The sequence below is a fragment of the Pongo abelii genome, chromosome 2 (assembly GCF_028885655.2).
Source record: "Pongo abelii isolate AG06213 chromosome 2, NHGRI_mPonAbe1-v2.0_pri, whole genome shotgun sequence".
Lineage (NCBI taxonomy): Eukaryota > Metazoa > Chordata > Mammalia > Primates > Hominidae > Pongo > Pongo abelii.
The window spans coordinates 18,725,878-18,751,600 of record NC_085928.1 but is presented as its reverse complement, the minus strand read 5'-3'; the positions used below and the strand labels follow the sequence as shown (position 1 = coordinate 18,751,600).

General features: G+C 43.3%; 1 protein-coding gene across 2 annotated transcripts in view; it reads left to right on the top strand.

The window, feature by feature from the left end:
* ARHGAP31 (Rho GTPase activating protein 31) overlaps window positions 1–25,723 on the top strand; it is a 125,386-nt gene that overhangs the window by 81,514 nt on the left and 18,149 nt on the right. For both annotated transcript variants that reach the window (XM_002813254.5, XM_054551444.2), the window contains exons 4-9: window positions 8,144–8,226; window positions 9,547–9,654; window positions 10,337–10,479; window positions 17,038–17,236; window positions 19,710–19,834; window positions 25,408–25,470. In XM_002813254.5, the coding sequence (XP_002813300.3) occupies window positions 8,144–8,226; window positions 9,547–9,654; window positions 10,337–10,479; window positions 17,038–17,236; window positions 19,710–19,834; window positions 25,408–25,470 (721 nt within the window). The remainder of the gene's footprint in view (window positions 1–8,143; window positions 8,227–9,546; window positions 9,655–10,336; window positions 10,480–17,037; window positions 17,237–19,709; window positions 19,835–25,407; window positions 25,471–25,723) is intronic.

The window sequence follows — 25,723 nt, the reverse complement described above, 5'->3', positions numbered from 1 at the left end:
AAAGTAACCCTATGAGGTAGGTTTTATTGTCTCTGTTATACAGATCATTAAAATGAGGCTCAGGGTGACTCTTGCCGGGGTGGTACAGCTAGTAGGTGGAGGTAAAGATGTAGTTCTGTCTCATAACTCCCACACTACTTGAAAGTAGAGTTAACGACACTTAATTAAGGCTCAAATATTAAATAACTTAATATGAAATAAAGTGATGAAGGAACAATGCCATAAACAGTGCTAGGAAAATTGGCTATCTATTGCAAAATGAGGAAATCAAGTTTCGTCTTTACCATTTAGCAGATTTCAGGGTGGAGAAGGGTTTCCTAACCATAAAAGCAAAGGAAAAAAGTCACAAAAAACAAACTTAAAAATGGAGCTACACGTTAACTATTTTTCTTTGTAAAAATATATTAACACAATTAAAAGGCAAATGACTAAATATAGGAACTATTTACAATAAAGATGACAGGGGATTAATGTTCTTTAATTATAAGGAAGCTATCAATAAAAAGAAGTAAAACATATAATACCTCAATAAACAAGTAAGTGAAGGACCTCGACAGAGAATTCCTAAAAAAAGAAATTGAATTATTTAAAAAGTATCAATATATTAGAATAATATAGTTGCACATTAAATAAGTAATTTTTAATGTTATCATTTCACACTAGCAAGCCCATGGTGAGACTGGCTTTTTTTTTTTTTTTGGCTTTTTTTGTTTGTTTGTTTGTTTGTTTGTTGAGATGGAGTCTCGCTCTGTCGCCCAGGCTGGAGAGCAGAAGTGCGATCACGGCTCACTGCAGCCTCCCCCACCCGGGTTCAAGAGATTCTCCTGCCTCAGCCTCCTGAGTAGCTGGGATTACAGGCGCCCGCCACCATGCCCAGCTAATTTTTGTATTTTTAGTAGAGACAGGGTTTCACCACGTTGACCAGGCTAGTCTCAAACTCCTGACCTCAGGTGATCCACCTGCCTCGGCCTCCCAAAGTGCTGGGATTACAGGCGTGAGCCACCGCACCCAGCTGAGACTGGCTTTTTTATAGTTTTCTGTTGGAAGTATAAATTGCTTGGACATCCCTGAAAGTCATATGAAATTACTATCAAGAATACTCAAATGCTCATATTCTTTAATCCAGTAACTCTATTTCTAGGACTCCATTCTAGGGTGACAATCAGATGTGCACACAAATAATTGATGTACAAGTATTTCCATTGCAATATTATATACAATATCAACATTTTGGAGAGTACATCTCTAACAATGAGAGATGATTTCAATAAATGATTATTATTGTTAAAACTGTGTAGCCATGAAAAGTCACAGTTTTGAAAAATGTTTACTGACCATATGATATGGTTTGGAGGCTTGTCCCCTCTAAATCTCATGTTAAAGTGTAATCTCTAATGTTGGAGGTGAGGTCCTAGTGGGAGGTGACTGGATCATGGGGGTTGATCCCTCATGAATGGCATGAATGGCTTAGCATCATCCACTTGGAGACGAATGAGTTCTCACTTAGTTCATGTGAGATCTGCTTAGAGTTTGGGACCTCCCACTTTGCTCTCTCGTGCTCACTCTCTCACCACGTGGCATCACCTGTTCTCCCTTCCCCTTCCACCATGACTGTTAGCTTCCTGAGGCCCTCACCAGAAGCAGATACTGGAACCGTGCTTGGACAGCCTGCAGAACCATGAATCAATTCAACCTCTTTTCTATATAAATTACCCAGTCTTAGGTATTCAGTATGGTTTGGCTCTGTCCCCACCCAAACCTCATCTCGAATTGTAATCTCCACATGTTGAGGGAGGGACGTGGTGGGACTGATTGGATCATGGGGGCGGTTTTCCTCATGCTGTTCTCATGATAGTGAATGAGTTCTCACAAGATCTGATGGTTCAAAAGTGTGTGGCGGTTCCCCCTTAGCTCTCTCTCTCTCACTCCTGCTCCGCCGTGGTAAGGCATGCTTGCCTCCCCTTCGCCTTCTGCCATGATTATGTTTCCCAAGGCCTCCTAGCCATGCTTTCTGTTAAGCCTGTGGAACTGTGAGTCAATTAAACCTCTCTTCTTCAGAAATTGCCCAGTCTCAGGTAGTTCTTATGGCAATGTGAAAGAGGGCTAATACAGTATTCCTTTATAGTGACACAAAGACAGGAAAACACACCATAATATAAAGTTAAATGGGGAAAAAAGCAGTATCTGTAACTAAATAGGAAATAAAGCCAGTGTTCATGTTTGGTGCTTGGAGGCCCTGATCAAACTGCTGTTGTTTTTTTTTCTTCACCTATGAGTAGGTTAGTAGTGGTTATTTCTGGGTGATGTGATAAAAAGGGATTTTTTATTTTCTGCAGATTTCCTACTTTAATTTTGAGTACATGTATTAGTTTCCAGTTGCTGCTGTAACTAATTGCCATAAGCTAGATGACTTAAACAACAGAAACCTATTGACTCACAGCTCCGGAGGCCAGAAGTCTGAAATCGGCTTCACTGGGCTGAAGTTAAGGTTTCAGCAGGGCGTGCTCTCTCCAGAGGCTCTAGAGGAAAAGCCGTTCCTTGCCCCTCCTAGCTTCTGATGGCTGCTGACGTTCCTTGGATTATTGGTGCCTCACTCCCATCTCTGCCTCCAGGGCCACATTGCCTTTTCTTCTTCTGTCTGTGTCAGATCTCCCTTTGCCCTGCTCCTATATAGATACCCATGACGGCATTTAGGACGCAACCAGATAATCGAGGATAATGTCCCCACTCAACATCCTTAATTTAACCACATCTGCAAAGATTCTTTTCCAATAAGGTAACACAGGTTCCAGTGATTAGGATTTGATATCTTCGGGAGCAATTATTCAACCTACTGCATTTCATTTTTATCAAAAAATAACAACAACATTTATTTTAGGAAAAATTCAATTTTGTTCCGATTGATCCAGCTAAAACTATTACACCCCAAACAGGAAAACTTTGCTGACTTGAGATTTTTAGAGAAGGCCATTTAGAGAGGTGTTAAATTATGTATTTGCCTTTTTTCTTTTTTTAATTAAACTTTTCACCTGTCAGAATGTATATTTAATTTATACTGAAATAGTATCTTTTTAAATTTTTTGAAATTTATTTATTTTTAGAGATGCACTCTTACTCTGTTCCTCAAGTCTGCAGTGCAGTGGTATAATCATAACTCACTGTAACTTCAAACTCCAAGGCTCCAGCAGCCCTTCTGCTTCAGCCTCTGGAGTAGCTAGGGCTACAGGCGTGTGCCATCAAGCCCTGCCTGAAATAATGTCTTTACGTGTCAGTCTCCCTTGGTTAAATTGTAAGCTTCCTGAGGACAGGAACTGTGTTTATTTTATTTATTGTTGTGTTTCCCTGCTTGCTAGCTACTGGAAAATGTTGTAACTGTTACTTAGGAAATATTTACTGACAGATTTGTTGACTAGCAGCTATCATTTGAAATGTCCCTTAGGGCCAGGCTTGGTGGCTTACGCCTGTAATCCCAGCACTTTGGGAGGCTGAGGCCGGCGGATCACTTGAGGTCAGTAGTTTGAGATCAGCCTGGCCAACATGGTGAAACCCCATCTCTACTAAAAATACAAAAATTATTCGGGCATGGTAGTGTGCGCCTGTAATCCCAGCTACTCGTGAGGCTAAGGCAGGAGAATTGCTTGAACCTAGAAGGTGGAGGTTGCAAATTCCCCTGCTCCGTCTCCCATCATTTCCACCTGCCTTGCTCCATACAGGCCACACTGGCCTCCACATGTCCCCTAAGCAAGTTCAGCGTGTCCCCGCTGTCCCCAAAGCCTTTGTACCTGCTGTTTCTTCTTGGCACCCTGTTTTCCTGGATACTTGCACAATTTGTTCCTTCACTTCATCTTTGCCTCTGTTCAAATGTCACCTCCTAGAGACCTCTGATTATCCTATCTAAAACAGGAGTCCCCATCATTCTCTCCCCTGTGCCCTACACTACCGGGATTGTGCCACTACACTCCAGCCTGGGTGACAGAGTGAGACTCGTCTCAAAAAAAAAAAAAAGATAATGTCACTTAGGGCAGACAACTAACACCTTGCAACCGGCAAAGTCAGGCTGGTTGTGAGCTCAAGATAGCTGCAAAGGGGTGCAGTAGCCAATTGTCTTGGTTTGCCAGGGACTCTCCCTGTTTCAACACTGAAAATCTCATGTTCCAGGAAAACTCTATCTTGGGCAAACCAGGATATTGGTCATCCTACCGGGAGCCCAGAGTGAAAAGGAACTGCCTCTGCAATGCTGGTGTTCATCACGATGGGGAATGATCCCAGGATGGCAGTGTTCTGGAAGTGTGGCCCAAATGTGACTGTTTAGCATTTTCAAGCACAAAGCAAAATATTGACTCGTTCACTTACTCCTTCCATTCAACAGTGTTTATTGGACATCTACTACCTACATTTGGCAGGCACAGTTCTAGGTGCGGAGATTTAATGGTGAATGGAGCAGAGAAAATCTCTGTGCTTGTGAAACTTACATTTTAATGGAAGGGACAGATGATACACAAATGTAAGACATAGATCTATAATGAGAACTGTTGATAAGTACTATGAAGAAAAATAATGCAGGGCACAGGGGAGAGAATGATGGGGACTCCTGTTTTAGATAGGATAATCAGAGGTCTCTAGGAGGTGACATTTGAACAGAGTCAAAGATGAAGTGAAGAAACAAATTTTGCAAGTATCTGGGAAAACAGAGTGCCAAGAAGAAACAGCAGGTACAAAGGCTTTGGGGACAGCGGGGACACGCTGAACTTGCTTAGGGGACATGTGGAGGCCAGTGTGGCCTGTATGGAGCAAGGCAGATGGAAATGATGGGAGACGGAGCAGGGGAATTTGCAGAGGGACCAGCTCACTTAGGAGCGCTTGCTTCCACAGGTGTAACAAAGACATAGCTATAAAGACTGCCCTGAAGGACACACAGTGGTTCCTCTGGAGTCTGTAGTTGGAAGGAAGGTTAACTTTCCTTGTACATTCCTTTGGAGGCTTTCCTTTTTTTTTTTTTTTTTAATTATATGCATTAATTACTTTTTAAAGGTCTAGTAAATAGCTTAAAATACCTTAAAATAATAAAAATGGTTTGATAATTTTAAAATAATGAATAAAAAGTTAAAGTTGCAGCTGGGGTGCAGTTGGAAGGGAGTGCCTCAGACTGTCTGTGTTGGGCCACCCTGGTGACAGGGCTGCCTGGGCAGCAGGACTTGAGCTTAGGGACTGTGGTGGCTTTGAGTAAACAGAAACCCAGAGTGAGGGTCCTACCACAGAGGACAAGAGCCCAGCCTCTACCAGCGTCCTCCAAGGGCAGGAAGCTGGCCTTATTGACACTGATTTGAAAAGAACAAATAGTCACAGATTCATCCTAGATCTTTTAAGATTTAACCATTAGCCATCTTGGCCTGGCTAATGCTGAGTGAAATTCTCTCACAGGCAAAAAATTGGGGTAGGTAAAATTTCCACTCCCATCCCCCAATTGCCCCAGCTGTGGGTTCTGTGGTCCTAATGGGACAACATAGAGAAGCTCAAAATAAGTTTGCAGTGGCCAGGCCCCTCCAGAAGGAAAACATGGATTTAGAAAGCTTTTGGAGAGGGTTGGGGTAGGATGGGGAGAGGTTGCAAATAATGAAATAAACACCAGTCCCAAATGGGACCTGCAGGCATCCGGGGATGAGCCTGCCCTGCCTCTTGGAGAACAAAGATGACTAACAGCTTCCTAAAATATTAAAGGAACTTTCCATGAGGGTTGTTAAATTGACCTACACCTTTATTCCCCAGACACATTTTTTAAAGGCGTGTGGGGTTAGTGGTACAACATTTGTGAAGCATGATTCCGGCTTTGCAGAGAGATGAAGAGAAGCTCCCCACCCCTCCCTGTGTGCACAGTAGAATGTGGGAGAGTCCACAGAGCATTCCCGCAGCCCTTCCCTCCCCGGGAGCTTCTCTCCCTCAGCTCCCCGGCTCCCCAGCTCCCCATTGTGAGGTTCTCACTGCCTTGCAGAGCCAGGGTCCTCTCCACAATCATGTTTTCCAAAGGACAGCCCCAGGGAAGAAAAGGGAGGTGTCAGGGGCCTTACTGGAGGCCCCATTCTTGCCCCTACCACACACCCTGCATATCTCACAAAGTGAGGATTCCAGCAGTGATCTTGCTTAGGCTGGGCCTGTTCTCAGGCTGGCAAACCCACCAGAAGACTGGGACACCTATGACTATGATCCTCCCAGTCCCACGTTTCTCCCCACTTCTGCTTCAAATGCGAGACCTCAAGATTTCCACATAGAGAAGTTGGATTGCCTTAAAAAATGGTGGGCTTCTGTATATTTGTTTTATTTCAATTAAATAAAAAAGGTAAAAAAGAAAAAACTTGGTGGGCAAAGCCCTGGCCTGCTGTCTCACACCTACTGTGTGCCAGGCACTGTTCTGGACACAGGGATTCATCATGTCCCCGCACTCACAGAGCTTATGCTCTAGCAAGGGAGACAGACAATAAGCAATAACTCCAATAAATAAGTGCATTCTTGTAGTGTAATGGCAGTGAGTCCTGTGGGGAAAAAGTGGGAGGGATTGGGAGGCCCAGGCTGGAGCAGGACCTCAGTGGTCTTCTCTAGGTTAAAACAGACCACACTCAGCTGGTGTGTCCTAGGAACTGAAGATGCTGGTAAAGTTAATTCCCTTCCACTTTTCTGTGCCTAACAGTTCTCATTACTGAGTGTGTGAAATTCAGTATTTACATGCAACATGCACACGGTAGCTAAAGGTTGAACAGAGGTGAGCAACATAAGAAAACCATCACCATGGTTAGGATCTTGTTTTGGGTTGTATGGCAAGGGGCAATGTTTATCAAATTAATTAAGATATTCCATAATTGTACCTTTCATTATGTATCAATCTAAAGCAAGTTTCCAGCACTGGGAGGAAATACAAGACTAAGTGCTGTGTGCCTGTGAATTCATGATCTTAGAGCCCTTTTTAAAGTATGTATTGATCTAGATGGGTTACCTAGGTGTATACATATGAAAAAAACTCATGGAGCTATAGCTTAAGATCTGCACATTTTTAATATATGTAAATTATATCTCAGTGAAAAATGAAAGATAGCTGTGGTTACCATGGACTTCAGGCTCAGGCACTGCTCAGATGCTGGCAGTCCATGAGCACTCACACTGCAGTGGGAGGGGCCATGAGCACAGCAGGACTGATTATCAGAACAGGGGTGCAGGTCTGGGACCAGGGGAATCTGCCCAGGGATGCCTCCATCATGCAGCAACCCCCAGCAGGCGAGAGATGGACATGGGCCAGCCTGTAATCACACTGCCTTTATTGCTATTCCTGCCTCTCCTTGAAGGCACTTGGGCTGATGGGGGAACAAAATACCCATACAGCAAATAACTGGAGAGCAAGTCTGGGCAAGACCACCAGGTTTCAGGGACAACGCTCTTATCCCTGCCAAGGAAGGCACATCTTCCCTGCTTCCTGGCTTCTAGGACAGGCAGCAGCTGAGTCCTTGAGGTCATGGAGTAGTCACGGGCTAGGTAGGCAGTAGCTGTTTGCACCCAGAAAGACAGCTGGCTGAGTGGACTTGGTAATGCCCTGTCATCTCCACCTCATTCTGTATGTGTCTCATTTATTTATTTACTTGCTTATTTATTTATTTATTTATTCATTCATTCATTAATTCATTCATATTTTAGAGACGGGTCGCACTATGTCGCTAGGCTAGATCCAAACTCTTGTGCTCAAGCAATCTTCCCACCTCAGCCTCCTGAGTAGCTGGGATAACAGGCATGCGCCACCATGCTGGGCCTATCTCTATCTCTTTACCTCTCTGTGTGTGAGTCTCTGTGTCTCTCTACTCCCGAGACACACCCGAGATTCTACACATTCTTACCAGACCCCTAGCAACCATCTCAGGATGCCCAGAGTCCCAGGCAGCCCACCGCCCGCTGTGCACACATGGTGAGACCCTGCACACACATCCAGAACCAACAGAAACTGTAGTGGGCTGGTTGTTTTCATAGTAAAACGTGCCTCTTGGAAGGGTGATCTCTAGGCATGGTTGTGAGGCTGGAGTATGAGGGCTTGAGTGATCCCAGCACATGCAGATGGCTGTCCCTGCTCTCAAGCACTCACCAGGCTGCCTTGTGTTCTTCTCCACAGGAGGCAGTGTCACATTGCCCTGAAGAAGGCCAACTGGCCCGAATCCAAAATGTTATCCAGGAGCTTCCTCCATCCCACTATAGGTAAGAATGGTTGGGAAAAGAAACGTGTGGCCTCTCAATGCAGTGTAATACCAAAGAGACAGGCTGGCATCATGGAAAGGAAACAATGTGTGGACAGTAGCCAGTTTAGGCTTTCTCAAGGGCATTTTGAAGTTGGTGAACAGGTCACTATTATCCAAGTGAGTTGGTGTCTGACCAGGGACATTGGCAGCAAGGAGCAGCCAGTCTCCAAATCACCTGCAGAACACCCCTCAGAATCTCTCAGGAAGTCATTCCAATGATGCATACTAGCCTCTTGGTGGCATTCTTGGTTCATACCCAGATTTGTAGCATAACCAAATCTATGGCAACTAAGATAGCTTTTCAACAGGGATTGACTGTGGGCTCTTGAGCATTGGCTGATTGTTCTATTTGCTCATTAGTACCATCCCTACCATCATCCCCCACCCTTTCATTTCATTCTCACAGTTTAGCCCCTAATTTTGCCACCTTTCCCAGTGTTCCCTATGCCTGCCCATCTTTACAAGGGGGCAGATTTTGATGTGGTATAAGAAAGAACTTCCTAGCAATAATAAATGTTGTTTATCTGTGAAATTAGCTCCCTAACAAGTACCAAGATCCCTGTAGCTGGGGGAATTTTTATTAAAACGAGCCTAGATGAGAGCCTATTTCAAAACTGCTTGGAGGCCATCCTGCCTTGGTTGAAAGGACGAACAAATGGCCACTAAGAGCCTCCAGGTGGCCTGCGCGGTGGCTCATGCCTGTAATCCCAGCACTTTGGGAGGCCGAGGCGGGCGATCCCGAGGTCAGGAAATCGAGACCATGCTGGCTAACACAGTGAAACCCCGTCTCTACTAAAAATACAAAAAATTAGCCGGGCATGGTGGCGGGCGCCTACAGTTCCAGCTACTCGGGAGGATGAGGCGGGAGAATGGCGTGAACCCGGGAGGCGGAGCTTGCAGTGAGCCGAGATCGCGCCACTGCACTCCAGCCTGGGCGACAGAGCGAGACTCCGTCTCAAAAAAAAAAAAAAAAAAAAAAAAAAAAAAAAAAAAAAAGCCTTCAGGCTCTGAGGTTCTGTAATTCCCTGGTTCTGTCTCTGACTGGTGCTCCAGGGGCCTCTGCTTACATCTGACAAGATGGACCCCCTTCCCCACCCTGAGTCAATGTGCCTAGGGCCAAAAAAATTACTTCTGTCAATCTTGACATCTTTCCAATGTCAATTCATTAAGATAGAAATATTTAGAGTCTCTTAAATCCAAACTTATAAATTATCTCCATATGTCAGGCTTCACACGGGCACTGAAGTTTCTTACTTTGTCAAAAAACAAACCATTCTAGGACCTTGGAATACCTGATTCGACACCTGGCCCATATCGCCTCCTTCAGCAGCAAGACCAACATGCACGCCCGGAACCTGGCCCTGGTGTGGGCGCCAAACCTCCTCAGGTAACCACTGTATCCTCCCCTTGTCACCAGCCCAGGGGGCTCAGAGCAGCCCCCGATTGAAATGAAGATTGGATTCTTCAAATTGAAGCCCCTTTAAAACAAATCTGTGGCTTAAGTGGTCATTTATAGCACATATGAATTAAAGGTGATTTAGGTGATAATAGCCTAAGCTCTCTGCCTGCTAACTTGAAAACTGAGTTCTAAAGACATTTTTGGCTACAGCTACAATGTGGCTGAACTTATGGGTCTGTATGTTACAATTTCTTGAAAAGGCCTTTATTGTTTTGGGGGCTCACTGGCTTGTTTTGGTGGAGTCACAGCTGGCTACAACCAGAATCAGCTGCTTCATATGATTTCATAAATAATGACCTGCTTCATAGAACAGTTAGGTGGGAGTGGAAAGGCATACTATAAAGGAAACAAAAGTCAATTTCTGTATGTTTACAGGATAGTGTTTATAGTATTGCAGTGTAGAGTACCTGGTAACCGTTTCAAATTTGTTCAGTTTATTGGACTTCACAGCCTTTGGAGAGTTCCTTTAATTGGCCCTAAATAATTAAAATATTCTATGAACTGTATCAATTTAGGAGATGAGCCTTGTGCAAAAGGCCCACTGGCTCCCCTTGCTGCTTCAGGTTGTAAGGCAAACTCACTAACTGAATATGTTTCTTCCATACTGTAGGTCTAAAGAAATTGAAGCCACTGGTTGCAATGGAGATGCAGCCTTCCTTGCAGTCCGGGTCCAGCAGGTGGTGATCGAGTTCATATTGAATCATGTAGATCAAATATTTAACAACGGTGCACCTGGGTCTCTGGAGCATGATGGTAAGGACTCCTCCTAGCATACACTCCACCAGCCTATCCTTCTTTCTTGCAACTAATGGTGGGACTCAACAGAAAGTGAGGGTGGGCTTAGTTCTAGCTCTGAGTGTTGGCTGTGTGTATGCTGACCACTGTGTGTCAGTGTCTGAGGATCGTGCATATATACATCTGTATATGTGAAGTGAAGCTATGGTGTGTTTGCATGTGGCTTTAGCATGTTTCTAATCAGTTACATACATGGCCTATCCTGTGAATGTGGTATGGTGAAATAGAAGTAGAATAATGTTCTACTAGTTTTAGTGAGTTCTTAAATTCCGAGTTATTTTCCAAAAGACGTACTGCCAGCATTCTTCTCGTTGACTGTTAAACTTCATCTTTACTTTCACTATATTTCAGAAGACCCTTATGCCTTCACTTTGAAGTCTTAAAGGAGTAAGTTAAGAGGCAGCATGTTCATACTCACACATATATTCAGAATGCATTCTCTTCTCAAGAATTTCTTGAGTGCTTTGTTCTGTGCTATGCCAGGCAGTAGGCATACAAAAATGATTGTGTTTGTGGGCATCTTGTAATGAATATAATGAGCCCTAGGAGTGAATTAAACTCCCATGAACCCAGTTGGTAAAGACCAGAAATCCAGCTGACCAAGAAGCTTGGTGCATGAGAGTGGTTTTCCAACATTAGTGTAAATCAAAATTACCTGAGAAGTTTGTTAAACCAAGGCTACTGGACCTCATCCCCAGAGTTTCTGGATTAATATGTTTGGAGTGTGGCTGATAATTTGCATTTCTAACAAGTTTTCAGGTGATGCTGATGCTGCTGTTCAGGTCCACACTTGGAGAATCACTGGTGCATAAAAAACCATATCTGCAATATATTTTTTAGCTGATCAAAGAACTCCTTTCCAGTTCATCCAATATTTTGGAAGAAACAGATATCAGAATAATCAGTTGCAATTAGTATCAAATTTTGATTCCTGGTATAATTGTTCCCATCCCTACCCTGTCCTCTATGTAGTTTATGACCACTTAAAAATTATTTTGTTTACATAACATAAAATTCATCATTTTAACTATGTTAATGTGTAAAATTCAGTGGTTCTTAATGTATTCACAGAATTGTACAACCATTACCGCTGTCTAATGCCATACTATTTTCATCAGTCCAAAAAGAAACCTGTCTTAGTCCATTTTGTTCTGCTATAACAGAATACCATACTCTGGGTAATTTGCAATGAAATGGAATTTATTTCTCATGGTTCCAGAGGCTGTGAAGTCCAGAATCAAGAGGCTAGCATCTGGTGAGGGCCTCACCTTCTTGCTGCATCCTCCTATGGTGGGAGATGGAAAGTCAAGAGAGTGTGAGAGTGAGGGCTGAACTTGGTTTTATAACAAACTCACTCCTACGATAATGAACTCACTCCTGCAATAATGACATTAATCCATTTAGAAGGGCAGATCCCTCATGACTTAATCATCTCATAAAGGTCCCACCTCACAACAGTGTTGCATTGGGGATCAAGTTCCCAACACATGAACTTTGGGGGACACATTCAAACCATAACAAACCCCATACTCATTAAGCAATCACTCCACATTTTCCTCTCCCCACAGGCCCTGGCAACCACTAATCTACTTTCTAGTTGTATGGATTTGCCTTTTCTGGACATTTCATATAAATGGAATCATGCAATATATGGTCTTTTGTGACTTTTTTTTTTTTGGATGGAGTCTCACTCTGTTGCCCAGGCTGGAGTGCAGTGGCGTGATCTTGGCTCACTGCAACCTCTGCCTCCCAGATTCAAGCCATTCTCCTGCCTCAACCTCCTGAGAAGATGGGATTACAGGTGCCCAACACCACACCTGGCTAATTTTTTTTGTATTTGTAGTAGAGAAGGGATTTCACCATGTTGTCCAGGCTGGTCTCAAACTCCTGACCTCCAGTGATCTGCCTGCCTTGGCCTCCCAAAGTACTAGGATTACAGGTGTGAGCCACTGCGCCTAGCTGACTGTTTTTTTTTTCTTAGTGTATGTTTTCAAGGTTTACCAATGTTGTTGTATATATCAGTACTTCATTCCTTCTTATGGCTGAATTAGATTCTGTTGTATAGATATACCACATTTTTATCCATTCCTTAGTTTGGGTTGTTTCTGCTTTTTGTGATTATATACAATGCTGCTGTGAACATTCACGTACACATTTTTGTTTGAATATATGTTTTCAATTCTCTTTATTATATATGTAGGAGTGGCTGGCCTTTCTTTTTTATTTCAACTCTCCAGTTATAGATTTTTTTCTTTTAAACTATATAAAACTATATAAAAACCTTTTTGAAAGTAAAAGAGAAGTAATATGCATACATTTATTCATTCACCCTTTTGAGCCCACAAAAAAATTTATTGGGGATTTACAGCAGGAACTGTTGTAGGTATTCCACATGCAGCATTTCATTGATTTATTACAGCAAACTTGATAAAGTTGTTATCAACCTTATTTTATACATGAAGAACCAGAGAACCAGAACCAGAATAGCTTAGTAACTTCCCAAAGCCACCTAGTGAGTAACTCGCTGCGTGTGGACTACTGAACCCAAATCTTTTAGCCCATGCTCTTTCCTTAACTCTATTCTGCCTCTGTGAGGAAAAGAATATGAAAATAGATAACTAAATCATTGTGGAGAACTAGGGCTTTTGGGAAATGTTCTTCTGGACAGCAAAGCCCATCCATGACTGTTAATGTTAAGGTTGTTCCTAATTCCAACCTGAAAACGCCTTTTCTCTTTATGGCTATTGCCTTAACCATCTTTTTGTCCTGCATATTAAAATCCAGTTTACTCTTTAGCCTTTAACTCTTCATTGCCTCCAGTGCTTATTATTCACATACATTTCATTTAAAGGTTCTTATTATAATTCTTACTGACTTTGGTAAAGTGCCATACTTAATATTTACACAAAATGGAATAAGCCCTATTCTCTGGAATTTTACATTTGGACAGAGTTCTGCTTCAAACTGAAAAGATTTTAGATGTTTTCTTCGTCCATTTGGGCTGCTATAAAAAAGAAAAATACCATGAACTGGTTAGCTTATAAGCAATAAACCTATTTCTCTCACTTCTGGAGGCTGGGAATTTCAAGATCCAAGGGCCGGTAGATTCAGTGTCTGGTGAGGGCCCATTCCCCAGTCAGCACCTTCTCACTGTGTTCTTACATGGGGAAAGGTGAAACAAGCTCCCTTGAGCCTCTTTTATAAGATCACTAATCCCATTCATTAGGGCTCCACCCTCATGACCTAATCACCTCCTAAAGGCCTCACCTCTTAATTCTATTGCTTTGAGGATTCTATTTTAACATATGAATTTTGAGGGGACAGAAACATTCACAGCATAGCAGAAGGCATTGAATCCAATACTTTTATTTGATAGATGAGAACACTAAGGCCAAAGAGATTGTGATATCTCCAATATTCACTACAAAATAAATGTGTATTAAATATCTCCTATGAACTAGGTGCTGTTCTAGACACTGGAGACACATCAGCGCCCAAAATGACAGAGACTCCCTGGCATAGAACGATGGATGGTCTGGTTGGGAAGACAAGGATATATAAGTTTACAAATAAGTATATTATCACTTCAAAGACAATAAATACCAAGAAGAAAACATAGCAGAGTAAGGCAATAGTCAGTGACTTGGGGGTATAATTTTGTTACAGAGTGGTCATGGTTTCTAGAGAAGTGATCTTTGAAGTGAGACCTGAATGACATGGGGAACCAAGCATGTGAGGATCTATGAGCAAATGTTCCAAAGACAGAGAACAGAGGTTGTAAAAGCTCTGAGGCAGAAAGCTGGAAGTGTTGCAGAACACTGGCCAATGTGGCTGGAACCAATGTGGCCTTCAAAGTGGGGTGCCCCACTCTGGTGGGTACCAAAGACCACAGTAATGAGTTATGGGTGTTGGGAGAAACTGTTCGAATTTCTTTTTTCCATTTATTTTTGTCTTATACTGTGTAATTCATATTATTTTTTATATATTTGCTATTACACATGACACACAGTAGCATATATGTATATATATAATATGTATATGTATAATTTACAAATATATATATGTACACATTTTTAAATGTTTGCTATATTTTTGTAGACTACTGGGCCAGCGGGCAAACAGGAAAGGGGAAGCAGATGAAAGATCCTTTTAGGTCATGTGAAGAGATGGGTTTGTTCTCAGTGCCTTGGGAAAGCATTGGAGGGTTTTGAGCAGGCCCGTGCAGGATCTAAGGCTTCCAGCTGCTGTGTGAAGGAGAGGCTGAGAGGCTGGAAGCAGGAAGACCAGTTAAGAAGCTATGGCAAAAACAGATGGGAAATCATGGCAGCCTCTACCGGCATCTTAGCAGTGGGAAGGAGGAAAGTGGCTGGGTTCCGGATGTATTTTGGAGGTAGAGTTACGAGCCTTGCTTATAGGCTGTATATGGAAGGAGAGATGCATTAAGGAAAAGAATAAATAAAAAATAACAACCCCAGGCTTTAGCTTGGGCACTGGGTGGTCCGTGGTGCCACCTACTGACATGAAGAAGATGAGAGGAGGTACCACAGTAGAGCAGAGGAGCACAGATCGCAAGCTCTGTTACAAAATGTAAAGTTAGAGATGCCTAAGCAGGGGCCAGGCACGGTGGCTCATGCCTGCAATCCAAGCATTTTGGGAGGCTGAGGCGGGCAAACCACTTGAGGTCAGGAGTTCAAGACCAGCCTGGCCAACATGGAGAAACCCCATTACTATTTTAGAAAATACAAAAAATTAGCTCGGCGTGGCGGTGGGTGCCTGTAGTCCCAGCTACTCAGGAGGCTGAGGCAGGAGAGTCACCTGAACCCAGGAGTTGGAGGTTGCAGTGAGCCGAGATTGCACCACTGCAGTCCAGCCTGGGCGACAGAGCGAGACTCTGTTTAAAAAAAAACAAAAAACAAAAACTTAACCAACTAACAAACAAAAAAAAACCCATCTAATCAGAGACGCTGAGCGGGCTTTAGTCCTAGGAGCCTGGAGCTGACAGGAGAGGTGGGCACTAAACTTGGTCTTCTGACCCTGCAGTTTACGTTCTTCCCATTGTTGCAGTTGCTCCCAGGGTGAGTTAATGTATGTATTTATTTTTATGTATTTTAAAGCAAATACATAATCACAAATAATCTAGAATATGTGAGAGTCTTTGAACAAATATTCAAAGTAGGTTAAATTTAAATATTTTTAACCCTCTTTGGATTGCGTGAAAAGACTGTGTTAAAGTCAGAAAGTTTACTGAAAAGTTTTCAGGATCCCAGGCTATATTTAACAGTAGTCCTACTGAATGAGTGCCATGCTAGTCCTCCCCAGAAACACCCCATTGTCACATAACAGTTGTCTTCATTTTCCATGAGGCCCTTTTTCAATGGTTTTACTTCTCCCCACCCACAGAGGGTCATGCTCTGCAAAGAGAAATAGTGCCATCAATCTGCTTTCTGAAAATACAGAGAGTCCTCCACCAAAAGTGATTTCAATTGGTCTAAATTATCCTTGAGTCTCTTTACTATTTCAGAAGTCATAGAAAACTGGCAAGGTCACCAAAAACTAAATAGAAGCAAACTTCGACTATTTTTTAACTTAGATCAGCTTCACAACCTCAGCACTATTGATATTGAGTGCTGGATGATTCTTATTGTGAGGCACTGTTGTGTGCATTGCAGGACGTTTAACAGCATCTGTGGCCTCTGCCTACTAGATACCAGTAGCACTGCCACACACATTGATGACCATCAAAAATATCTCCAGACATTGCCAGATGTCCCTGGGTGTGGAAGGGAGTGGTATACAAAATCACCTCAAGGTGAGAACCACTGACTTGGAGAAAAGAGATAATCCTGTGCATCAGTGATTGTCATCATCACTTCCATTCTAAAAAAAAAAAATGCCATAGAATAGGAAAGGATCAGCTACATACACTAGAAGACAACTGGGTAGTCAGTAAAAAAACCACAGAGAATAGTTTAGGCTGTAAAATAACTTCCTGTGGCAGGGATATAAGCCTAGATGATCTGGGAAAGTAGAGGTTCTAACTTGAAATGGCCTTGGAGCATGTGCTCTCCAGCTGTGGGGAGGAGAGGCAGCCTCCTGCCCTACTCTGGCAGTTAGGCTATCTCTGTGGCTGGACAGACATATTTGCATCTGGCCGAAGCACTAGGCAGAGTTTTCAGGAGTAAAGACTCATTGTTGTCACTCTGGCTCACAGTGAGTGTTCAATAAATGTTTGTTATAGGAATGAATGAATGAATGAGTGAATGGTCCCTCTCTGAAAAGTATGGAAGGTGCAGCTACCTCCTGAAGCCCCTGTTTGTCCTCTGGCAGGTCTGGCCAGGACAGTCATCAATTTCCGGTGTGCAGCCTCAGCCCCAGGCCCCACCATGCCCAAGAGAAGCCAGGGTGGCACTCAGCCCCCATCATAGGACCAAGAATGGAGGGACTGTGGATGGGGAATCTGGATGGATGTGATGGGAAGGCCTCCTCCAACGCTGAGCTCTTCCATTGCCTTTACAGAAAATCGGCCCATCATGAAGAGCCTGACCTTGCCAGCCCTCTCCCTGCCCATGAAGCTGGTGAGCCTTGAGGAAGCTCAAGCCCGCAGCCTGGCCACTAACCATCCTGCTCGCAAGGAAAGGAGGGAGAACAGCCTGCCTGAGATTGTCCCTCCCATGGGCACCCTCTTCCACACTGTCCTTGAGTTACCAGACAACAAGTAAGTGGCACTCTTTTAAAAAATTCTAGGAGATGTGTGGTTGAAGAGGAAAGAGGAGGAGAGGTATATAGTCTCAGGACCAAGATGGCAGTGTGGGTTGGAGGTACCGTCTGGGTTGGGGTTTAAGGAAACATTCCAGAAGAGAAGGGAGCTGTCTCTACAACTCTCTCACCAGCGGTTGATGCCTTTATGCATGCACTGCCCCAAAGTTAACAAGACCCCTGATCTCCCATTGATCAAGCACCATTTTGGGAGAGTATTATAGGGGTCACATCACAAGTCATGACTGAAATTCCTGACTTTTTAGTGTAGACAAATCAGGCTTGGTGTTTACAAAAGGAAGTTTACTAAAAACAAAACTTTAACCCCCTCCCCTGACCCTCCATCACCACGTGACGATACAAAAAGAATAGGGTTGACAAATGGTGTCACTCTAGGCTGATAGCTCTAGGTGAGCAGCAGTTGGGGACATGCAAACCTGGCGTCCTTGTCAGAGCCTTCCCTCATCTCCAAAACAAATCAAGCATTGTTTTCATTGGTAGAATATTTTCTTTCCTCTTTTCTCCCTGTCACTTCTTCTGTTGCCACCTGGGTCTCTACCCACCCCATCACTCATACCGCATGGTAGAAAGAAGCGGGGATTGAACAGGAGTCCTAAATTCTAAGCAGATTGTAGGTGGAGGGGCTGAAAGGCAACCTTTCCATTGAAGGTTTCATTCCCACTGTTTGGTCAGTGAAAACAGGCACCTCTTGCACAGGCTGCCACCTTGCACAACTAGGAGATGCCAGTCATGCTGCATGCTATAGGAATGGCATATCTGGAACTCATCTGGTGAGAAACCCATCTGTGTGCTGGAAAGTATATGGATTGTGTTTTCTTGAGACTCAGCCCCACTGCTCCTTTCCCTAAGTCCCTGGAGAATAAGTCTCATTTCTCCCTGATCCTCCAGAGATCAGGAAGAATACCTTGGAAAGACTATCAAATGCATTTTCTCTGTGCTTTCAACCACATCTGGGGTGCACCATACCCAAAGGTACGCTACCCTATAAAATATTCCGCAAGGATAAAAGCTTGACAAAATGCGGGCCAAGTCCAAAGGAAACCACCAAGCACTGCAAAGCTATCTCAGATAGATCATAAAAACATCCTGGGTCCAGGTATGATGACTCACGCCTGTAATCCCAGCACTTTGGGAGGCTAAGATGGGAGGATCGTTTGAGCCCAGGAGTTTGAGACCAGCCTGGGCAACATGGTGAAACCCAGTCTTTACAAAATATAAAAATATCAGCCGGGTATGGTGGCATGTGCCTGTAGTCCCAGCTACTCGGGAGGCCGAGGCAGGAGGATTGCTTGAGCCCAAGATGTCAAGACTGCAGTAAGCCTTGTTTGCACCACTGAACTCCAACCTGGGTAACAGAGCGAGACCCTGTCTCAACAACAACAACAACAACAACAACAACAACAACAAACATGGTGGGCTTGAGATCTGGATGTTCCACGAGAGCCCTGCAGAGAATAGGTCCTTTGTGGGACCCACAGATTGCAGATTTTCATCCTGAAACTTCATACATTCCAATGGCTGGGCAGAGCCACAGCAGGGCAAGGCCTCCATGGTGACCCCTGGGGTGCCAGGCTGTCTTGACACAGCCTAGTGCTCCCCTTTCCCCATCTCACCAAAGCAGCCTGGTGTGAGGCTAAGCCAGAGACACACTGACTACCCTCTGCGTTTCTCTGCAGTGATCATTGACCACACCCTGCAGGCTGCTACTCTCCTCAGCCTCACCAGGCCAGACTCTTTTCCAGGTCGGCTTTCTCATCCAACCCTTTTCAGTCCATGAAAGTCTTCACCAGCCCTCTCTTTGCCTGTGGATGTCCCAGCAGTGTGGCTGTAGTGCCGGAGCCTAACAGCACCCAGGTCCATATGGTCTTTAGTGTTTACTCCAGTATAAAAACTGGCCATGTGTGGTGGGTGGCCCAGTACTGTCATCCCAGCACTTGGGAGGCTGAAGCGAGAGGATGGCTTGAGGCCAAGTGTTCAAGACCGGCCTGGGCAAGATAGTGAGACCCCCATCTCTATAAATGAATAAATGAATAAAATGAATGAATGGTGTCTTTGAAATTCCAGAACAAAAGTGCTTATCAGAATTCCCAGAATTGTGTGTTTGCTTGTGACCACTGAGATTCCTACCGATTCTTGCATCTGTTTGCCCCCACCTCTGCCTTTAATAGCACACCTTTACCTCTTGCCCTGGGAAATACAGTTTGCTGTGACTCATGAAAGCCTTGCTTGGTCACCTGGGGCATCTCTAGACAAGGTGAGAATCAAGCTTACCTTGGATTTTAGAGGGGAATTTCCTGAAATATCAGAGCCATTCATAACTGAGGACATAATTGGAATATTTGGTCTCAATTTAAAAGTCCCCTTGAAATGACAAGTTAACAAACTAACCCCTTATGCCTTGGTTCTTTTAGGCGAAAGCTCTCCAGTAAATCAAAGAAGTGGAAATCAATATTTAACCTAGGACGTTCTGGATCAGACTCCAAATCAAAACTGAGTAGAAATGGGAGTGTATTTGTGAGAGGACAGAGGCTCTCGGGTAAGAATCAACAGCAATTGTTTTATGATACAAATATTTGTTTCCTAGCTCTGCTTATTAAGTCTTTGGTTTGATCATATCAAACACACTAGCTCTGAAAGAGAAACTTATAAATCAACTGGGGGAAGAGGAGTCTTTTTTCAAAAAAGTTTTAGACTTACCAAAAAAATTGCAAAAATAATACACAGAGAACCTGTATACCCTTCATGCAGCTTCTCCCAATGTTAACATCTTATATAAGTTATCAAAGCCAAAAATTAATATCGATACAATACTCCTAACGAATTGCAGATCTTATTCACATTTAGCCAGCTGTCCCACTACTGTTCTTTTTCTGGTCTAGGATCCAATCCAGGATCTCACGCTGCATTTGGTTGTCGTGTCTCCTTAACCTCTGCCAATCTAGGACAATTCCTCCATCTTTTTGACCATGATAACTTGGAAGAGTACTGGCCATTTATTTAGTAGAATATACCTCAGGGAGAGTTTGTCCAGTGTTTTCTCATGGTTAGACTGAGGTTAGGAATTTTTGCAGAAATCCTACAGAAGTGATCCTGTTCCTGACTCAGTGTGTTATATTAGGAGGTACATGATGTCAATATCTTATTGCGTGTGAAGAGAACTGTGATCCCTTGGTTAAAGTGCTCTTTGTCATGAATTTTAGGATCCTCTAATGGTTCTTGGATGTAACAATTATTCCTATGGCATTTGCTAAATGATGATTTTCTATTAATTGGAATTCTGCTGAAAAGACCTGTCCCTTCTCCCCCAGGGTCGTGATTTTTAAAGAAGGATGCTACCCCATGGGACTTATTTCTGAGTAGTGAATAGAAATTGATGCAGGAAGGAACTGAGGGAACCATATATAGTGGGGAATTTAACCAATGCAGCTGAATATGATGTCAAGAAAGAGAAGACCAAGGAAATTTTTCATAATGATCTTTAGTGTTATAGATTGAAAGTATAATAAAAATGGAGGCAATAGTTATGAAACCAAGGTGTAAAAGAGAAATGTACAAATGCAGTGAGCAAACTTTGACTGGATCCTGGAAAAAAAAAAAAAAGAGCTGACCGAGCACAGTGGTTCGTGCCTGTAATCCCAACACTTTGGGAAGCTGAGGTGGGCGGATCACTTGAGCCCAGGAGTTCGAGACCAGCCTGAAGAACATAGCGAAACCACATCTCTAAAAAACAAAAACAAGAAAAAACTACAAAAGACAATTTGGGGAACAAAGAGGGAAAATGTGGATATAGACTGGATATTAAATGATATTAAGGAATTATAAATTTTCATAGTGTGCTAATGGTTCTTAGGAGACATATACTAAAACTAAAGTATTCAAGGATGAAGCAGCAAAATATTGACACTTTCAAATAGCTAGCAAATTATAGGTAGGTAGATAAATACTGATATAGAAATAGATAATGCAAATATATGGCAAAATGTCAATAATTATCAAAACTAAGGTGGTAAGTTTAAGGGTGGTAGGTTTCTAAATGTTTGAAATTTTTCATAGAGATTTGGGGGAAAATTAATTCCTATAGGAAATATGTGAGATAATATTTTTAAGGACTTTCCTCAAACCCGGTGATAATCACATGCCAAGGATCAGAAAGTCCAGATCTTAGAAATCTTCATGTTTGCCTGTTAGAGTAAGGAGGGGTGTCACAGTACAGCAGTTACAACGATTTAGGCTGTAAATAATGGCAAATCAATTCAATCAACTTATGCAGTGAGGGAATTTACTGGCTTCTGCAGTTGAACACCCTGATACAGGGAAGGCTTCAGGGGGTTTAATACAGGGGCTGTGTCATGATTTCTCCATGTTTTCTCCAGCTGTTCCAGCTGTGTCCTCCTTTGGGTCAGCTTCATCCCTAGACTGGCTTCCTTTGCTGTGGCAAAGTGGCTGTAGTAGTTCTAGGCTTTCCCTCTGACTATCCCACTAGGTCCAGAGGGAGAAAGAACATTTCTGGTAGCTTGCTCCTAAGAGCAGGAACCCTTCTTTTCCAGAAGGCCTCATCAAAATTCCCCTTGTCTCGGTATCCTTCACTGAGCCACATGGTTCAGTCCCTGTTGTCAGTGGTGTGCCTTGTGCTGATTGGCTTCAGCCTGGGATCCTGAGCCAACCCCTCGCATGAGGAATGGGACTCACACCCAAGAAGTACAAGAGCTATGTGCGAAGGGCAGAAGGGAAATGGATTCCGGGTCTGCATCTGTAATCATCGTATGGCAAAACTCAGCTTGCACAAAATGGAAAGATAGCCTGAATGAAGAGGACAGGTTGCCACAAGTATGGCAAGACAGATGCAAATCAGAAAATAGGATTCTTAAGGGAGAAATTGGGGAGAAGAGTACCTGACCAGAAACTCCTAATCTATGAAAAGAGATTTGCTTAAGCACGTCAAAGAGAGAATTTCAGTTGCAGAATCAGTGGTATAGCCATGAAAGAGGTTCACCAGTAATGAAAAGTCAAAAAACAACAAACAAAACAACAAAAAGGAAATAAGTGGTTTGCTTTGATCTTAGGAAGATTTCCACCCCCATGTGGTTTTCAAAAAGAACAATTCCAAGGCACTGGATCAAATGGTGGTAAACTCACAGGCCAGGGCTTCTCACACCTGGACCTCAGAATCGCCCACAGAGTGGATCACACCATAGCAATTTTGCCTCAGAAGGTCTGTGGTGAGGTCTGAGTATTGGTAATGTTCTAAAAGCTCACCAGGTGATTCTGATATGTAGCCAGGGTTGAAAGTCACTGACTTATGATCTTATGAACAAACTAATCATATCTTCACTAACTGGATGCAGCGGTGAAATTCAAGAACTGTCAGTGTCAATATAAGTGGCTCCCTGTGGCCTTAACTATTGCCTGAAGTGGTTTCTTTTTACCAGAAGAATATTGCTGGCAACTCTGGAAAATAAAGACCAATAGGCTTTATGGTCATAACTTTAGTGGAATCTGTGATTAAAGTTAGGCCATTGAACCCTGTAACAAATGTAATCCACCAGTGTGGTCTCTGTAAGTGGCACGTGAGCTCGCTGTTGAAATATGCATGTGAAAAGGGGAACCAGTGGATTAACATATGTAAATAATATGCCTTCAAATCCCATAACTAAGAACATTTAAAAAATTAATTCACCATGAATAGTATTGGGATTGTTTTGGCTGGGGAGGAGTGGGTGAGGGGGTGTTTAACCATATCTAGAAATGAAACAGGTAAGAAATAAAGTATAGGAAAAAATGGAGAACTGAATTAAGATGCATAAACTTTAGAGCCTCCCAGATATGTGTATTTTAATTGATTGCATTTAAGTTTTTTGTACATTATTAAAGAGAAAGAAGAGTTCAGGGAACCCTCCAAAATGAACTGTGAGCAGAGAAATCTCAAAGCCATACAGCTATAGCAGGTCCAGGCTCACCTTTGAGTAACGCAGCTAAGAGAGGAGGACTCGAGGACACAAAGGCTGCCAGAAAACTGGGGAGTACACCTCTGTGATGCCAGGCCAAGGTCCCAGACAGAAAAATGTAATATAAATATAGTCATAGGCCACAGGGGCCTGAGCTCTTAGTTAATCTCCAGAAAGGAGGGCAGGCAATGCTTGGGGACTGTCCCCCAAGCCACTTCTCTGATGTGCTGCTGTGCTCCGCAAGGCCACAAGGAACTGCATCATGAGAAAGAGGCTTCAACACCAAAGGTGGACACCGATGGACCTACAGACAGAGCTGCTGCCCGGCCTCTGTGACACAGTCAGGGGCGCCTGGTCACTGCCCGTCAAGGTTGACACGTGGAAACCAGAGAAATTCCAGAAATACAGTTCCTGGAAAACAAAGGCAGTGCATGTCCTAGAATACACAAACAAAGGGATGCTGATCAGGTAGTTTCAGGGCAGTAAATCAATTTATAGATCTGTGGAAATAGCAGATCTTCAAAGGATAAGACTTCTGGGGCACATTGGAAGTGAGGAGGTGAAAGGCAATCTCTGCCTTTGCAAAGGATTTGCATGGAGATGTCTGGGCGTCCCACAGTGGGCCCCAGAGAGAGAGAAGCCCCAAGCTGGGAGACCAAGGGGCTAATTCAGAACCTCCCAGAAGGAGCAGGTTTGGATCAAGGAGGAAGAACAGGGGAACTTTAAACAAGAGACAAAAACAAGCTTGAGTTACGGCTCAATTTTGGTTAAAGCCAACTCTAACTGCTTCTCATAGAACCTTCTCCTGTCTTCCCTTTTGTTGCTGAGCCCTGATGCATCCTGAATAGCAGCAACAACAATCAATAATTGCTACTTTTTAATGAGTACTTACTCTATTGCAGATTAGTACAATATAATTACCTTATAGCCATTACCCATTTAATCCTCACAACAACTCTATTTTTCTCATTTTACACATGATAAAACTGGAGTTTAGTTTAGCTGTCACTTTGGGAGGCCAAGGCAGAAGGATTGCTTGAGTCTAGGAGTTTGAGACCAGCCTGGGCAACATAGTAAGACCCTGTTTCTAAAAAATTTTTTTAAATTAGCCAGGTTTGTTGGTGTGTGCCTATAGTCCTAGCTACTCCAGAGGCTAGGGCAGGAAGATTGCTTGAACCCAGGAGGTTGAGGCTGTAGTGAGCTTATGATCACTCTACCACACTCCAGCCTGGGCAACAGAATAAGACCCTGTCTTAAAAAAAAAAAAAATGTTTAGCTGCTTGTCTGAGGTCACACAGCCCAAAAGTGGCAGAGCTGGAATTCAAACCCAGATGTTTCTGAATTCAGAGTTACCTTAAGGGCTACTAGTCCTGGGCCTCCTGCTTCCAAGTGCCCTCTTTCCCCTCCTGACAAGCTCGACCTAGAAGGAACTACCTTTCAGCCAATTCTGTTCCCTGAAAAGAGATGGTGTTTGTGAATGCATCTATGTAATGCTATGCCTGGAATAAGTTTTTACTCATTTAAACCACACTCTTCCAAAAAGCTGCTAAGGTGGCTTACAAAGATGCATGGTGCATACCCAGTCACAGAGTAAGTGTGCAAAAAAGGTTTTACTGGGATCTGTTCAGGGTGAAGCTAATGGTTGAGATCACTGGGGAGCACCCAGCCTGCAGGCCTCAAGGAACAGAGCTGCATGTGGCAGAAACCTAACTCCAATTCCCTTGGGCCCTCTCACCTGCTGTACCAAATTTGCAGTAGCTGACATGTGGTCTCAGCTCTCTGCTCTCTGGCCTGCTGAATACGAAGAATGCCCTGGAGCCTCATGGATTCTACCCCTGGATTCATCCTTGAATACTTTTTGTAAAGTAAAATTGGGCTCAGGACTCCTCATTTGCTATGAGCTATTTGACAAAATTGCAATTTACCTTTATTGTAAAATGTTAATAAAACTTTGATCTATAACTGCCCTGAGTTTATTAGGTCTGTCCCATTAAGAAAGTAGGAACATCTAGGGTGGGGTAGAGGAATGTTTCCAAGGGGATCAATTATACTTGAAAAACTTTCCTAAATAATTTTGTCTTGTGTACTTAAACAGCCTGACCTATTTTTCTGAATGCTTTCTGTTAATATGCATTCATCAGGGATATTTTTCTTTTGTCTTTAGTGGAAAAGGCTACTATCCGACCAGCTAAAAGCATGGACTCACTGTGTTCAGTGCCTGTGGAAGGTAAGATTTTACAAGTAGTTTCTGAGTTGGAGATTACAACTAGGAGGCTGGAGCTCACTTGCCTTTATAAGCTGTCATGCCTGCTTCTCTATAGTCACAATCACACACAACCACCTAGTCCCAAATCCCTCCCTGACCCTACCCTAACTCAAGGGGTTCACATAGCCCCATAACCTCCCCTACCTTACTCCAGGGCTAGGCCTAAAGAGCCATCCTCTGCCCATCCTTCCTCTAGCCACAGCTGAAGTCCATG